The sequence below is a fragment of the Anas acuta genome, chromosome Z, assembly GCF_963932015.1.
Source record: "Anas acuta chromosome Z, bAnaAcu1.1, whole genome shotgun sequence".
NCBI lineage: Eukaryota > Metazoa > Chordata > Aves > Anseriformes > Anatidae > Anas > Anas acuta.
This window is the reverse complement of record NC_089017.1, coordinates 12,900,552-12,916,537: the sequence shown is the minus strand read 5'-3', so window position 1 is coordinate 12,916,537 and position 15,986 is coordinate 12,900,552. Positions and strand designations below refer to the sequence as shown.

Genomic DNA, 15,986 nt, shown 5'->3' with positions numbered 1-15,986 from the left:
TATAAATTATTCATATTCAAGAAGTAGATATTTATTTCTGCATCTTTTGCAAGAACTTAAAGCTGAATTCAAGTAGTACTGTAGAATTTCGTGATACTTAGAAAAGGTGCAATATACTGGAAGTAGCACGTTATTGAAGGAGTTACGTATTATCATATAAACAGATAACACTTCTGCAATTTAATCAAACAGATTCATCATCATGTACATAGTTATATTTATTTGGACATTTTATTAAGCTACTAAACTTGTTTAGTTTTCAAATCTTTTGCAATTTTTTTTCTTATGATTAGAGAAATGAATTACTAGTGTCAATGGAAGGGTTAGAACCCATTGTACAAATCATTCTCCATCAGCAAAAAGTATTTAATTTCTGTTTGAACAACTGTTTTGTAATTCAAAGTGAATTCTTTCTACTGAGCAGGGACTTAGCAAAGAGCTCTTATTCTATGAATTTTAAAGAATTCAATAAGCTTCAGTAAGGTAAACTTTCACTTTTAGAGAGATTAAATACTTCTCAATTTTATTTTTTTTTTTATAAGTGATGAAACAAAGTCTTCTGGAAAGAAAAAAGATAATATATTAAATGGAAAAAAATAGTAGCAGTCAGCTGAAGAGAGTAGTATCTACTCACTCTAAATGATACACTAACAGAATACTTAAATGCCTGAGAAACATAACGCCAATTTAAAAAGCTTTAAAATAAACTCTCATATTTGTATTAGTTTCTTGACATTTAACTCCACGTTATCTTTTGTTCCAGCTATAAACTGTACTTTTCCTGCTACTTGTAAGCTGAGATGTTGAAAAAAATAAGTCCAAACAGATGGATGTTATATCTGTGTGACGCTAAGCCCTTCAGTGTTGGCCAATATAATTTATAACTAATAAACTGTCTTCTGTTACAAGTACTAAGCTTGAAACAAACAGAGTTGGACAGTGTTGCCTAATTTAGATAGAAAATGTAAGCAGACATTAGGAGATGATGACTTTTCTCTGCTAAAATCTGATCATCACCAACATTTCCAAGGAAAAAATATTTCTTGCCAAATCTATACACCAAGTCTGTGATAACGTGTACAGCAAAGTAGCATGTTGCAGCTAATAAATGTCAAGAGAACTTAAAGTTATAGGCAGACTAACATGTGACTGTGGGTTAGTTTAGGACATGTTCTTACAATGCTCTTTTACATAATGGGAGGCACCTTTGCGTGATAAAGTGGTAATGGTCTACAGTGACCTTTCTTACTCTTCTAGGTTACTGTTCCTATCTGAACAGATATCCTATCTATCCCAGATATCCTATCTATCCCAGATATTCCTATCTGAACCCACCTGAACAGATCTTTGCATCATTATCTGTATTTTTGATGTATACTGATCTTTACAATCAGCATGAAAAAATACACATAAAATGCATTTTATGCAGCACAATACATTGGAAAGGAAGATAAAAGCAGGTGGTCTTGTGTTTGCTTCATTTTTAATGCAGGCATAAAGTAAAACTTCAAATAGTGTCATACCTTCCAGGGCAAATATTCTCTCTCCAAGTGCTTCAACAATAGTTAGAAGAGCCAATTCATCAGAGACATTGAAGAAATGCTTTTCGGTAGGCTTACTGGCAATTGATTTTATTTCCTCTACAAATTTCTCAGTACTTAAATTTCCTCTGCTGTAGCTGCCAAGAATCTAAAGAAAAAAAAATAAAAACAAAGAAGTCAAGGGTATGTTTTAAATCCTATTTTTAAAGATACCTTTGAGGTAGGTTGTCAGAAAATATTGGAAAATCATATCTAACCTTAATTGTTCTGTTAAAACCTCCCTCAAATTCCTAGTCTTGATTGATTAAAAGCCATTCTTTTTGAATAGAACAAAACAGTATGAGGGAGGGCTTAGTTTTTTCCTGAAAGTACCAACAGTAGTGAACAATGCAACTGTGTAGTGTAATGTCTGCTATCCTCAACTGCTTTTTTTCGTTTCTTCACAAAATTCTAATGATTAGTTGAAGTAGAGCTTCATTTAGAAAACAAATGAACAAAAAGCCATCCCAAACAGAATACACAATTGCATTGACTTCAGCATAGGTACCACTAGTTCTCCTCATAACATAGTGTATGAGTAATTAATGACATGCTAATTTAGGTATAGAATATTTTTTTGTTATGTGGAAATTAGCCCTGTAAATGCACACAGCACCAGCACTTGCATTCAGTATCATGGTACAAGACTTCAGTCCACGGTTTTAATATTACTACTCTAAAAACTCAGAATGCCTTAAAATGAGGAAACACATTTTTCCAATTTCCAGGCCAACATTTATTTTTCAAGGGAAAAAAACATTCTGCTTGCTTACTTGCTTTGAGAGGGGAACCAAAACCAAATTTCCAGGTTCTAGTACTGCTGTACATGAAAGCAATTCAAATATGGTTCTAGGCAAATATTTTACTGCTAAAAATATTGAAGATTCAGCAAGGACTTTTTCTTTAATGCTCTCCATCTTTATGAAGGAAACCAAGGAAACCACTGAAAATGTTGTTGATTTGTGATTCAACTTCGGTTTGCTAACTTTCTTTAAAGACAACGTTTTTCTTTAAAAATTCTTGGTTCTATACTTCATTGTAGTGATACTTAAGCAAGTAGCAAGCTTTTTCACCATCTGGTAACAATACTTCTGGAAGATATTGTTTCAGGTATGAAGGGAAAATGAAAAACATACTACTGCATTCAGTTTTGGAACTGGAAATTGAACTGTATTCAAAACCTGAGGGTATTTTAAGATAGGCTGATCTTGTTAGAAAACAAAGAGAGGTAGGGACAGAGAAGAAACAATCCAATGTACCTTAAATATTAATAAGAAAAAGTAGATTATTCCAGTATACAATGTACATATACAATAGTTTACACCAAATGCACCATTAATTTTTTCTTGTCACTGCGGATGAGATAACCTCCATCATGTTCATACTCCCATTCAGCTACTAAGTTTGCTCAACATGAAAATGACAACTTTAGTATCCCAGCACACAGAGCAACCATAATACACCATGATTCATTTATAATTTACTCATTTACTGTTTTTTTCTCTTTTAAAGTGGATGACGTGTCTGTAGAAATTGCTCAGATTTGAATTAACCCACTCTGTTCACTGTTCCTCTTAACTAGAAAGATTACATTTTATACTGCTCCTCAAATTCTTTCTATCCTTTATTTTCACAAAAATCTCTCAAGATACATTGCTTTCTGATGTGCTTTAATATCAGAAATCATTTTTTTTCAGTTTTTCTTTTTTATCTATGAAATTAGTATATTTTCATAAAGATTCTTTTTCATTATATTCTTTTTAAACAGACATTTAAACAGACATTTGGAAGACGAAATGTGCCCGTAAGATTTGTAATATTTGTAATAAATACTTTGTGTTATTTGTAACATTTGTAATACTTCTCATTACATTTCACTTACAGCAATAGCGAATCTTTGAATGTTTTCATCTTCACAACTATCAATCACTTCTTTCAATCTGTAGTTATCATGTGATTCCCCATCAGTCACAATAACCATTACTTTTTGTACTCCTCTTCGTGCACCATGGGCCTCAGTAAAAGCCTCTTCCCTAAAGGGAGCATAAAGGGTTTAGAGAAAGGCAAGGTCAGCATTTAGCACACACAATTTCTGCATTGTCAACCCTAAGCTAAAATACTTTACATTAATGAGGGTGTAGGAAAAGGAAATTAATATTTACCAGGAACAAATACAAACAACAACAATTGGAATTTGCATGACAGTTTACAGCCAAAGAATTTCACAAGCATTCATTCGTTATTCTGTGTATTCATTCGTTGTTCTGTGTAAAGTTATCTATTCAGTCTGTGACAGAAGAAAACAATGCTGAATGGTGAAGAATTCTTTTTCTACCCAAATAAACTCCCAGAATCTTAAAACTGTTTTGTTACCTTAAAAACAAACAAACAAAACCCCACCAATCAACACCCCTCCCCCAAAATCCACATGCTAAAAAAAATTATTTCCACTCTACAGCAGCACTTCTAGTAGTCAAAGTATTTATTCAGTTACCAGCACCTCTACACATTTACAGCAAAACTGGGTATTGCAGATGTGTCAGTAGTCATCTGCAAGTGAGTGATGGTAGGCAGGGGTGACCCTTTTATTCCACAGATGTAGGTGGGGAAAAGGACACTGACATTCTGGGGAGCTGCTCATGCAGGCTGGGCATGGCTTGGTTCTGCATGTGACCAGGAAAGGAGAGGCTGAGTTAGGGTTCTGGAGAAGACGGAAGGAAGTAAAGCTTCCTCTTTTTAGAGAAATACCACAGAACTCTATCTAATACTGGCTACATGGGTAAAAGCTAAGATCCACCTCTGACAATGGCCTTAAGTAGATGTGTAGGAAGACTGCAAGAACTGAGGAAGCGTTGCTGATACTTCCGTATATACAAGCGTGCAATGGTTTGTGGTGCCCAGGGATGTTCTGAACCACATGTGGTTTCTGCATATTTGGTAATCCTCAACTGGTTCTGCTTTCATGAACTTATTCAGACTCCCTCGAGCCTCTACTTGTATCTAAGAATTTATCTAACTTATGAAGATGTAACAATTTTGTTAACTTTAACATGGTATCCACAGAGCTTCATTCAGATAATCAAATAGTTCACCAGGAAGATGATGCACATTTTAATTAGATAGTTGTTTGGAAAGGGAGAATGCATTCATTTATTGAATAAAGTTATGTTGCCAAACCAGGAAAAAATGTAGAAGAGAGAAAAGATATGAAAGGTTTATCAATGCATATCATTACTATATTTGTGTATATCTATGAGGTCCACTCTTAGGTAAACTGTTGTGCCAAAACTGTCTCTGAAGAAACACTTTTCTTGAAATGGACAGCAAACTAGTGGCAAATTTTGCCTATTTGAGCAAGTAGTTTCTACTGTTTGCTCAGTAATGATCTCAGTAAGTGAAGAACCAGAACAGCATTGTATGATTTCAGAATGTCTCTCAGTGTCTTCTATTCTAATTGTATTTTGTTTTCTTGTCTTTCAGATCTGATGACCTGGTCATAACCAGGTCTGATGGGCTAGGAGTGGAAATGGATAACCGCTTGCTTCGTTCATATGGGAGTTTGATTTTGCATTTACTGTCTATTCTGAAAGAGTCAGATTCTATTTTTCTCTTAAAAGAAGTAATTCTAAGTAACAATACTGATACAACAGATCCAATACAGGCATTGGGTCTGTATTGGGAATGATATTACTCGACATCTTTGCCGGTGACATGGACAGTGGGATTGAGTGCACCCTCAGCAAGTTTGCTAATAACACCAACCTGTGTGGTGTGACTGACAAACTGGAGGGAGAGGATGCCATGCAGAGGGACCTCAACAGGCTTGAGAGGTGGGCCAGTGAGAACCTCATGAAGTTCAACAAGGCCAAGTGCAAGGTTCTGCATCTGGTTTGTAGCAATCCCAAACATGAATACAGGCTGGGCAATGAATGGATTATAAACAGCCTGGCAGAGAAGGACTTGGGAGTACTGGTGGAAAAAAAGTGAATGTGAGCCAGCAGTATGCACTTGCAGCTGAGAAAGTCAACTGTATCCTGGGCTGCACCAAGAGCAGTAAGGATAGAAGGTTGAGCAAAGTGATTCACCCCCACTTCATTCTCATGAGACCTCATGTAGAGCACTGTGTTCAGCTGTGGGGCCCCCCAACAGAAGAAGGACATGGAGCTGTTGGAGCAAGTCCAGAGGAGGGCCATGAGTATGATTAAAGCACTGAAGCACTTCTCCTATGAAGTCAGTCTGAGAGAGTTGGAATTGTATAGCCCAGAGAACAAATGTATTTGGAAAAATTTACAGTGGCCGTCCAGTACCTAAAGGAGGTCTACAAGAAAGATGGGGATGTGAATGTAGTACCAGGACAAGGAGTAATGGCTTTAAACTAAAAGAGGACTGATTTAGGTTAGATACATGGAAGAAATTATTCACTGTGAGGGTGATGAGGCACTGGAACAGGCTGCCCAGAGAAGTTGTCAATGCCCCGTCCCTGGAATTGTTTAAGGCAAGGTTGGACGGAGCTTTGAGCAATATGGTCTGGTGGTAAGTTATTGCAGGTGGACAAGCTATTGCAGGTGATTGGAACTAGATGATCCTTAAGGTGCCTTCAAACCCAAACCACTCATTATTCTGATTTGATTCATTGATTCTTTGATTTTTAATTTCCTAATGCAGCAGAAGCTTCAAAAACTCAGATATGAAATTTCTATAATAAATGTGGACTCAAATCGCATAATAATCTCAACCTCAGAAGAAAGATGAATTAACACTAAAAAATTCTACTTTTTCCTGTTTCCTTTGAAAAACAGAATCTCCTTGACACCTCTGCCTAAACAGTTCCTACATGCTTTGTGTGGGTATCAAAGACTTTAAATCTACTTTTCTTAGGACTACAGCCTTGTTCCACATCTTTTTTCTTTCCCCATTTCCTCCTTTCAAGAGACAGATGCCTTTGCAGTGTGCCATGCACAACTGCTATAGAAATTGGATGGAGTATCTTTATCCAAACTCTTCCTAAATCTCATTCATCTAGCTAAAATGATGTCAGATGTCAGTCACATCATATTTTTGATTTATAAAATCAGAACTATTACATTAGCTGTTAATATTTGTTTCTGCCTTATCTAGGACAATATTTTGAGAACGTACCTTGCTGTATCTATTCCAAGGGCTGTCATAGTTTGTGTGCCACCTCTCTGGCGTATTCTTAGGGCTGCAGCCATCACTTCTTCTGTTGTTGAGTAAGTATTCAGGTAAAATTCGTGGACTACAGTCTGTCCATACTGAACAATTCCAACCTGAAACACACCATTCATAATAAAAACCAACCACTGTTAAAGAAAGAAACTGTTTCTCTTGCAGTGATGTAAATTCCCATCTGTACCTAAACCTAGGAAAAAACTGAACACTGCCTTTCCCCCAAATATGAAATACCTATTAGCTTTTGAGCAAGACTGTTTAGAAAATGGTTAATTTCAGTGAAATGTCTTGAAGTTTTTAAGTCATTTTTATAAAATACTGGAATAAGTGAAAAGCAGGTTCAACTCTTAGCTTTTCCTGACTTGAGGTAATCTGAGCTGCAGCTCTGCTCTACTCTTGGCCAAGGCAGACCGATACCCTAACCATCAGTCATAACTTTTCAAAAAAGATTTCCTTAAAGCATAAGAAACTGTGTTTCACAACTGTTATTTTTATCCAAATACAGTGCTCCTAAAACCAGTAGACTATTTACCCTAGAAACAACCCTGCATAACAACGCTGCATTGACAAATTCAGGCTCCTGGGGCATGAGGAAGACCTAAGTACCTATATATTGATAAAAACAGTCAGGGAGTCCAGGACATGACCATTCTCCAGCAGGAGGTAGGCCAGAGTAATACCTCTGACCAGTGCCTGAGGGGACAACAAAAAATTATGGCTCCTGGAATGTTTGGATGATGGAGAGACTCAAGATGACCTCACACAGGCAATTCTTTGTGTGAAAAATCAACACATGGGATTGAAACCAAACCACAAATGCCTGGGGGAACCTGCTGCAAAAACAAAATGCAAAATGAAAAGAAGATGAGCAATATTCTTAAATACTAATTAATTTCTCTCATTCATTTCTGTCACTTTTAATGTTCTGGCAGGTACTCAACAGCATTTACTGGGAAGAATCCACACAATGTTCCATTAGCATATTTCAATTTTATGTTACACATGGCAATTTATAGGTGTTATTTAGGATAATGCAGTGTTACATGGCATATTTATGCCTCACTCATCTATTATTAAAAGCACTCTAGCATTTAGGGTCTGAGGATCAATAAGATCTCTGGGATGTTTATGCCATCGTATTATTTTAGAGGTGGCTTAGTACATACTTTGCAATTGTTTTATAGGTGCTTTTTGAGGTATTTTCATCGCCTGTCAGATTATGCACAATGTTTGTTTGCTGGCATTCATTTAAATACGTTACTTATATTTAAACCAAAAGGGTGACTTGTAGCAGAAGAGTATACTTGGACAAATATTTGAACTAAACATTGATATCACGATCACTATGAAGAGCTAGCAACATAAGATTATGGGACAATGACCATCTCTCTGAAGGTGTTCAAGGCCAGGTTGGATGGGGCTTTGGGCCACCTCGTCTGGCGGGAGGTGTCCCTGCCCATGTCAGGGTGGCTGGAAATGGGTGATCTTTAAGGTCCCTTCCAACCCAAACCATTCTGTGATTCTATGATTGTGTGATTCTACAAAAATAAGTATAATAGTATGTGGTTAGAAAATCTATACCACTTAATTTCAGTAACCTTTTGAAAATACAATCAAATCTGGAAGAATCTATGTAGTTTCAAAGTTAGGACGGTATTTTAATTCTCTCTCAGAAGCATGCTCTCCTCCACCAAGAGCAGCCAGAGGTTGCACCTTCTCCTGGACAGCAGGGCATTAATTTGGGGCTGGGATTACACCACAGGCTGGGGCATGCACTGTATTACATACAACTCACAGCAACCTCATGGCTCCAGCAGTATCCAACACTGAAGATGAAATTTTTAACCCTATCCCTCCAAGGCAAATATTTTGTGGCATTTATCTGTGAGAGATACACTCTGAGGGAACATGCTGTGATGTTCCTGCTCTGTAGAAAATACTGTTAAATTCATGACAGTTTTCTCTCTTCTCTCCCACTTTTTGTGGTAGCAGCTAAATATTTATTTCTAATTATTATTTTGTTATCTGACACTTTCATACAACATAATCTGAAGAAGATGGTGCTCATCATTTAAAAAGCTTGTTGCTAACTGTTGAAAAATGACAGGTCTTCATCATGCTCAGTCTTTTGGAGCTGAAGAAGAGTGCCACAACTATTCCACGACCACACACAAGAATCAAAAGCAGAGACTTTGTATGTCAATGAGCTTGCCTCTGTGGGTTCACAGACTCCAGTTTTGAGGATTTTATTGGCACCAAGGTTTGAATCAGCCATTGACTGCTGCCAGGATCAGGGTAATAAAGCCCATCTTTAGCTATTATAGAGACCCACCTTGGTGTTGTCTTCTTTCTTAAAAAGGACTACAAGCTGAGACACTGAATTGTCTCATTTCCTGTTTGAAAGGAAACACTGTCCATGATCACAGCAAGTAAACATTTTGAGCATTTCCTTCTCAGGAAGTGAATAGGAAGAACATCTGAGTCTGGAAAACTGCACTGTGCAGCATAGCTTGTAAATCAGGAAGGAAAGGGGGCATGTGGTTATCTTTTGGGATACAATTGTTCTGTGGGACCCTTCCTTAGCACTAGCTTTGAAAACACTGGTCATCATGTTCTACGTATTTCATGGCATCAATGGTAAGCCACACCTCACAAAGGGTAATAAAACTTCCCCAAACCCACAAAGCAGTATGTCCCAGTCTTCTGCTAAATCATAAATTCAAGTTCACCTTTTAAAATTAGAATTGTATGCTGTCAAGCATATAATTAATATATAGCCATGAAGGTATGAGATTTTGCAGCTTATTAATCTAATAAATAACTATAAATGACACACCTATGTGGAGCAAATATACCATTTATGAGACAATAAACATGTTCCAACTGCTGAACTTCAGCAAGACCCTAAGACTGGCTTATAGGTGGTGTATGTTTTGACTTGCTTGTTTAATTTCAATCTGGAAAATGCAGTAGTAATAAATAGAAAAACATAGTTTTGCTCTGCTCCAGCAAACCCAACATTTTTCCCAGCATTACTGACCATAATCTATTGAACATCTTTGTAATTCCTCAATTAATGTTCCCTTCCCTAGCATACCATGGATTTTATAATACACAAGGGAATAATTCTTTAATTGTCTCCAGTTCCTGTGAAAAAAAGTGTTGTAAGAGAGAACAGGCAAATGAAAGATTGTTCTACTTTGGGACAAAACATTTCAGAGGGCAATTACTTACAGTTTCTTCTATTAATGAACACAGCCACTTATTTGGAAAGCACAATCTGGCTTTCCCTATCAATTATTAAATTATTCTGTATGTTTAAAAAATAAAAATAAATGGAAAACCATGCAGCACACAGCAAGGACATGCTGGGATTTACACCACTGGTTTGTATAGGAAAGTAAAACCAAAACCATTTCTGATTTAAGTCATATTTAAGGTAAAAGAAAATGCCTTAGGAAGGCATCTTTGAACAATACTTTTATCATATGGAGAACTTGCTAAAGATTTCAAAATCAAACCAAAGTTGAATTAATTTTTCTACATTTTGTTTGGTCTATCACACTCACAAAGACTCAGACAGAAATTACTTTTAAAGCACTGCAAGTATCTTTCTTCATCTTGATTTTTTTTTTTATACCTCTAAAACACTTCCATTCTTCTAGAGATAAAACTGATAATAAGATATGACATGGGATGATTTATTAGTTCACTGATACAGTCCCTTTGGAAATATAATAAGGTACAGGCCAAACACCTATAGCTGATTATGTCATATATCATTGTAGAAATAAAACATCTGAAAATTTCTGAGTGCCATTACAACAGAGCTTTAAAGTTGGAATTGAGCATGCTAATGCATTCTGCTCTCTCTTTTGATATTCTTCTACCACAGAAAGTTGTTCACATATAAACAATTAAAAAGCACACTCTCATATTAAACAGACAATTATCTCTACAGAATTTAAAAGAAAAAAAAAAAAAAGCAAAACCTTCCTTTGCAGTTGCATTAAAATGTGCAATAAGGAAGGCAGAAATATTTTCTTCCTTGTATTATTTTTTCTCATCTCATTCATCTTCCATTTCTACTTCTCTATTGTCACTTTCCCCACACATCTTTTATCCCCAACCTCAGGATATGCAGCTTAACCATCAATATGACATTGTTTTTCAGAGAATGGGACAAAATGAAGGAAGTATTTCTGAAAAATATTATACTAAACTTTGGTTATTTGCATCTGAATCTTCTGGCTTTCACTTTATATGCCAAGCAGGGGAAATGGAAGAATTTCTCTTCTTTCTTGCCACAACTCTAATGACCATTGTTCATGGATGGGGTAAACAAGAGTGGAGAATAATTCTCCTAAGCCTCTAATCAAAACATGGTTCTGAACAAGTCACACCCAAACGGCTAAGGAGCTATTCTGTAATCACCTCATTCCTTTCCCATGCAAGAGGAAAACAATCTGACGTCAGTGAAAGTACACTGATTTCAGTGAAAGTACACTGATTTCAATGCGCTCAAAAATGACGAGAAAATTAAAATGGAAAAAAAATGGTTCAAATGGACAGAAAGTAAACAATTGTTCTTTTATTCTGTGTAGGAACGGGAGGGGGAAGAAACCTGCCTGCTCTGTTGTTTCTCCTCATCCTGACAGCATGGGTGTAAGAAACACAAACTTTTTACTACCTGTGGCTATTCCTGGGTTCACAGGAAGGGAGATGGGAGGAAAGGAAAAGGCTGGAATACCCTTTCTGGGAGGTAGAGGAAGGGTAATAAGTCCCAAGAAATTTCCATTTAGATTTGCCCTCCATCTCCAGTTTTTCATTCTTTCTCTCCCTTTTCCAATTCTTATCGCCCTTTCAAATGTTTCTGCTCTTTAGCAACCACATGCCAAAGCTGACATTCTTGAGTGAATAAGTATATGTGTTAGAAGAAGAAGGGTAGTTATGCCAAATAAATGAAAGAACAAATTTTGTAGGTGGAGATGGCTGGCTGTTGGAGTGCAGGCAAGCAAGAGGACTTCTTGTGCAGGACAAGGCAGGAATCTAAAACCATGCATAAGAGAGGTGTGGCAATATAAAAAAAAAATTGAGAATTTCTTTGGGAGGAGTACAGGTGAGGGTGCTGCGTAGTTGATTGCCCTGTGTACTATTCCTGTGAAACACTTTGGGCATAAGGCAGTAATGATTTCCTTGCAGCCATTGCCCTGTACTAGGAAGTTTAGCTTTAAATATTTTCTCAAGGTGCCATGTATGTTTGTGCCATGTACGTATCACCACCATAGGGACAAGGAAGATTTTTTCCCCTTTCTATTAAATTTAACAAGGTATTTTTTCCTCTTCCACACAATATCTGGAAAAGCAGGATTTTTAAAATAAAAGGACGCAATTTTAAAGTTGACAGTTTATAAGCAATAATTTTACCAGCCAGTGTTCAGTACAGACAACAGGAAAGTTAACCCTATCAGCTTGGGAAATGATGGGGATACTCTCTGCAGACAGATATATCCCTTTATGGGACATACTCACTCTCTCCTTTGTGTAGGTAGTCTGAGGAGTTTTAGGCATGAGCTGAGGATTAGGAAATAACCTGAAGTAGGAAAAAACCTGTAGCATTGGCCTGCAGCCCACCAAATATTATACTGGATCCTAGAAAATCCTTGATTTTGGGAGGAGGGAGAAGTGAAAGGAAATTTCTTTTGTTGTTAACACAGCTTTCTGTGTTAAAATGTATTCATGTGTATGTGGTTGCCCCTTCCCTGTGCTCTGCTCAAATTGCTATTTACGTTCTCTGTTCAGTGGACTCTGAAACATGTTAGGTCCTTAGCTGGGGAATCTGTTTTAGCTCCATTTATTCTGATGATTTATTTCACTGATTTATAGCAGCTGGGAATTTGGCCCTCTCCATTTATTATATAGCTTTTGCCATTAATAACATGCAGCTTAACAGCCACTCATTAATTATGATTTCAAATGTTTTAAAGCTATATGCTTAGTGCTCCAAGGTGCAAAATTTTGAACACTGCTCCAAAAGTCTTGTAATGAGACGCTCTCAACCATATATGTCTGCCTTAGAGGAGCAGAAATGTCCTTCATGCACACAAGAAGTGTTTGTGGAAGGAAGGTGGGAAAGGACAATATTCAAACTGCCTCACTTAACATGCCTACCTTTTGTCTCTTGGTTAGAAACTCAGTCTCTCCAGGTTGCCAGAAGAGTGAGGGGAAGGAGAGATGCCCTTACAGCACTACATGGCAGCAAAGACTGACTGAGTTATGATTGTCAGCTGCTTTGTTCTGGTACTCCACTTCCATTAGTTCTTATAATTGAAGGGCTCCATAGATGACGCTCTTATTCCATTTCTTAGACTTTTATTCCCCACCCCCCCCCACCCCCCCCAAAATTAAACAACAATAAAATGTTGTAAAAAAAAAATCACCTGTGTTTGCTGAGGACCTATATCCATGTTTTTCAGAAGACTATTTAGGAAGGCTGTGACGCTTTCCCATGGATAAATGCTGTTGGACCCATCAAGGACTATGACGATGTCCAACTGGGTTTTACACTCTGCAACACAAATGGCCACATAAGAATTGATACAAACAAGGATCATATATATATTTGCAGTTCTAGTAACTTTTGTGATTAGTAATAAAGGCATATCTCTCTATAGTGGGGCTGCACGTTTGATGCAGACTCATTCAACATCTTTTCCATGGTACTTTATGTGGTTTGGTATTCGCTCGATTAGCAAGGCACTTTCTTGTACGTAGAAATTTAAGAATGGCATCAGATTTTCCTCTTTCATTTTCCAAATGACCAGACCTTTAAGATTTTTATACTACGAAATTGGATTTGTATTAGGTCTTAACAACATGCTGTCATTACTTAAAAAGAGTCTTTTGGCCTTAAGTAAAAAACATAAGCAACTATTTTTAGCAATTGTGTTTGGATGTCAAATAGCCCTGTAATGATTGTTTATACTGAAATAAACTCTAAAATTAGCAAGAATTTAGGTTATATACTGACAATGAAAACATTTACTTAACTTGGTAATGCTGGTAACTAAGGAAAGCAGTTCATACTTTTTGGTATGCCTCTGTGTATACATTCATCTTGTTTGGCACCTTGTATTTTCAGACACACGAGAGAATTCCTGTGGTATGCATACCTTGCACAGATGGCGCAATAGCTTCCACAGTTTCAAAAGTGGAGCTGACGTTGGAGCAAACTCCAGTTGTGTAATGCAAACGCCCACACTTATAAGCATAGAGTGGTCCACATGCCTTAAAAAAATGAAAAAGGTTGAAATGTTTGGTGTGTTACCTAAGGAAAATACAGAGTTCTTTTAAAATTGTCAAAAAGTCCTTTCTTACCAGAAAGCCGCCCTTTGGGTTAGTCACTAAGGTTGTTCCAAGAGTCATGTTTTCTTTTACTTCCATGACGTTAGGAACTGAAGTAGAAGCTACAAATAGATTGAAATGTTAAGTATTTGGGAATGTGAAAACAAAATGTTAAAGTATATATAAGCTAGCAGAGAGCTTCCAACTTCTAAAATAAAACACAGACTGACACTGGTTCCATCAAATATTTTAGCACCCTTGATCCTCCTCCTTCAATTGCAATGAACAAGAAAAAATTCTGAGACTGGCTTTTATCCCAGAAAATTTGTCTGGGTTGCTGTCTCAAATAGTGTCTTGAACTGGGAAAAAAGGTAAAAATAACAGTACAATGAAAGCAAGAGATTACTGTTCACACAGTTTTGTTAATTAGAAGACAAATACTCATTTTTTACTCTGTCCTGTTATAAATGAATTACAGCTGTTATGTTTGCTACGTTTTTGTTACATTATTGATATTCAGGTTTTCAAGGAAGGTGATTTAAGAAAAAACATGGTGACTGGTGTATTTAGTGGAATTCGTATTAACAGTCTCTTCTTGTCTACATTGAGTCTCTCTTGACAAAAGCAAAAGCAAAAAAAAAAAAAAAGAATGAATGTTAAACACCTTATTAAGGTGCTTCAGCCTTGCTTTGACTACTTAGGTGCTTGTTAAAAGCATTAGGAAGGCTCTTACTGGCTTCCAAGAGCTTTGGAAAAGGTAGCCCACAAATCTACACTCCTCAGCCTTTCTGCCAGGACTAGTAACCACAATCAACCAGTATCAGTCATAATAATGCTTTGATAACACAGCTAAATGCCTATTCTGGAGTATCAGTGTGTTTTCCAAAGACCAATGAGAGATAAAATAAAATTATTTTTGATGTTACAAATACAACCTCCTTCATGCTTAGTTCTGGAGTCCTAAGTAAATTTTCCGTACAAAACCAATCCTAACACATATTTATTAACTAAAAATCTCTTTAAGATTTGACCTCTACTTGAGGTCAATAGAGCTGCAACCCCCGCATGACAGCTCTATTTTCTTTCATACCTGGTAAATTCAGTTTTATGCAGGGTGACTGGTTGTCCTTTCCTACAGGGCATTTGTATACATCTCCTGTTCGTTTCTCAGGCTGGCCAACTAATGGAGAACCAATAAGTACCCTGCAAATGAAATGTTATCTGAAATTTCTTCTTTCAAGAAAGGCTTGAAAGTCAGCAAATAAAACTTAGATACAGAACACAGATACAGCACGTTCTGCACAAACAGTAGAGGATGGAGAGCAAGAAAAGTATCTATTATGCTTTTTCAGACTCAATAAAAAGCAGCTATTCTGTCTCCCCTGTAATAAACAATATGGAAAGGAAATATATCTATGTACCAAATTATACAATAGACATTACAAAACATTACAAAAAAAATCCACTGAAAAATATAAGCAGCATTGGTTGGTGGATGAAACGTATTATAAGTAGTACAGAAAGACATATCCTTTTTATTTATATCACCTTGCTCTTTACTATATTTTAGAAAAAAAAGTATTTTAAATGCTAAGGAGGGAGAGGCTCACAGGCACCAAGTAGAATAATTCAGTTTTAAATAACGTGAGCCAGCATTTTAAGATACATTTTTATCCTTAGCAATTAAAAAAAGAAAGAAAGAACGAACAAAAAAGGTATGTCCAGAAAATCTCTATTCTGATACAATATTTTGTAAGCATAACAAATTAGCATTCACTCCTAAATCCATTTTCAGCAGAAAATGCTGTTAAGAGATAGACACTGTTTTTGTTTTCACATCCTTATTAGTGACACTAAACAGCCCAGCATCTC

At 36.6% G+C, this 15,986-nt stretch overlaps 1 protein-coding gene across 2 annotated transcripts in view; it reads right to left on the bottom strand.

Moving 5' to 3' along the window:
* Positions 1-15,986, bottom strand: part of ITGA1 (integrin subunit alpha 1) — a 74,392-nt gene that overhangs the window by 27,694 nt on the left and 30,712 nt on the right. For both annotated transcript variants that reach the window (XM_068667818.1, XM_068667819.1), the window contains exons 3-9: positions 15,205-15,317; positions 14,148-14,236; positions 13,943-14,057; positions 13,211-13,338; positions 6,720-6,868; positions 3,463-3,613; positions 1,524-1,689 (exon numbers count right to left, since the gene is read on the bottom strand). In XM_068667818.1, coding sequence (XP_068523919.1) covers positions 1,524-1,689; positions 3,463-3,613; positions 6,720-6,868; positions 13,211-13,338; positions 13,943-14,057; positions 14,148-14,236; positions 15,205-15,317 — 911 coding nt within the window. The remainder of the gene's footprint in view (positions 1-1,523; positions 1,690-3,462; positions 3,614-6,719; positions 6,869-13,210; positions 13,339-13,942; positions 14,058-14,147; positions 14,237-15,204; positions 15,318-15,986) is intronic.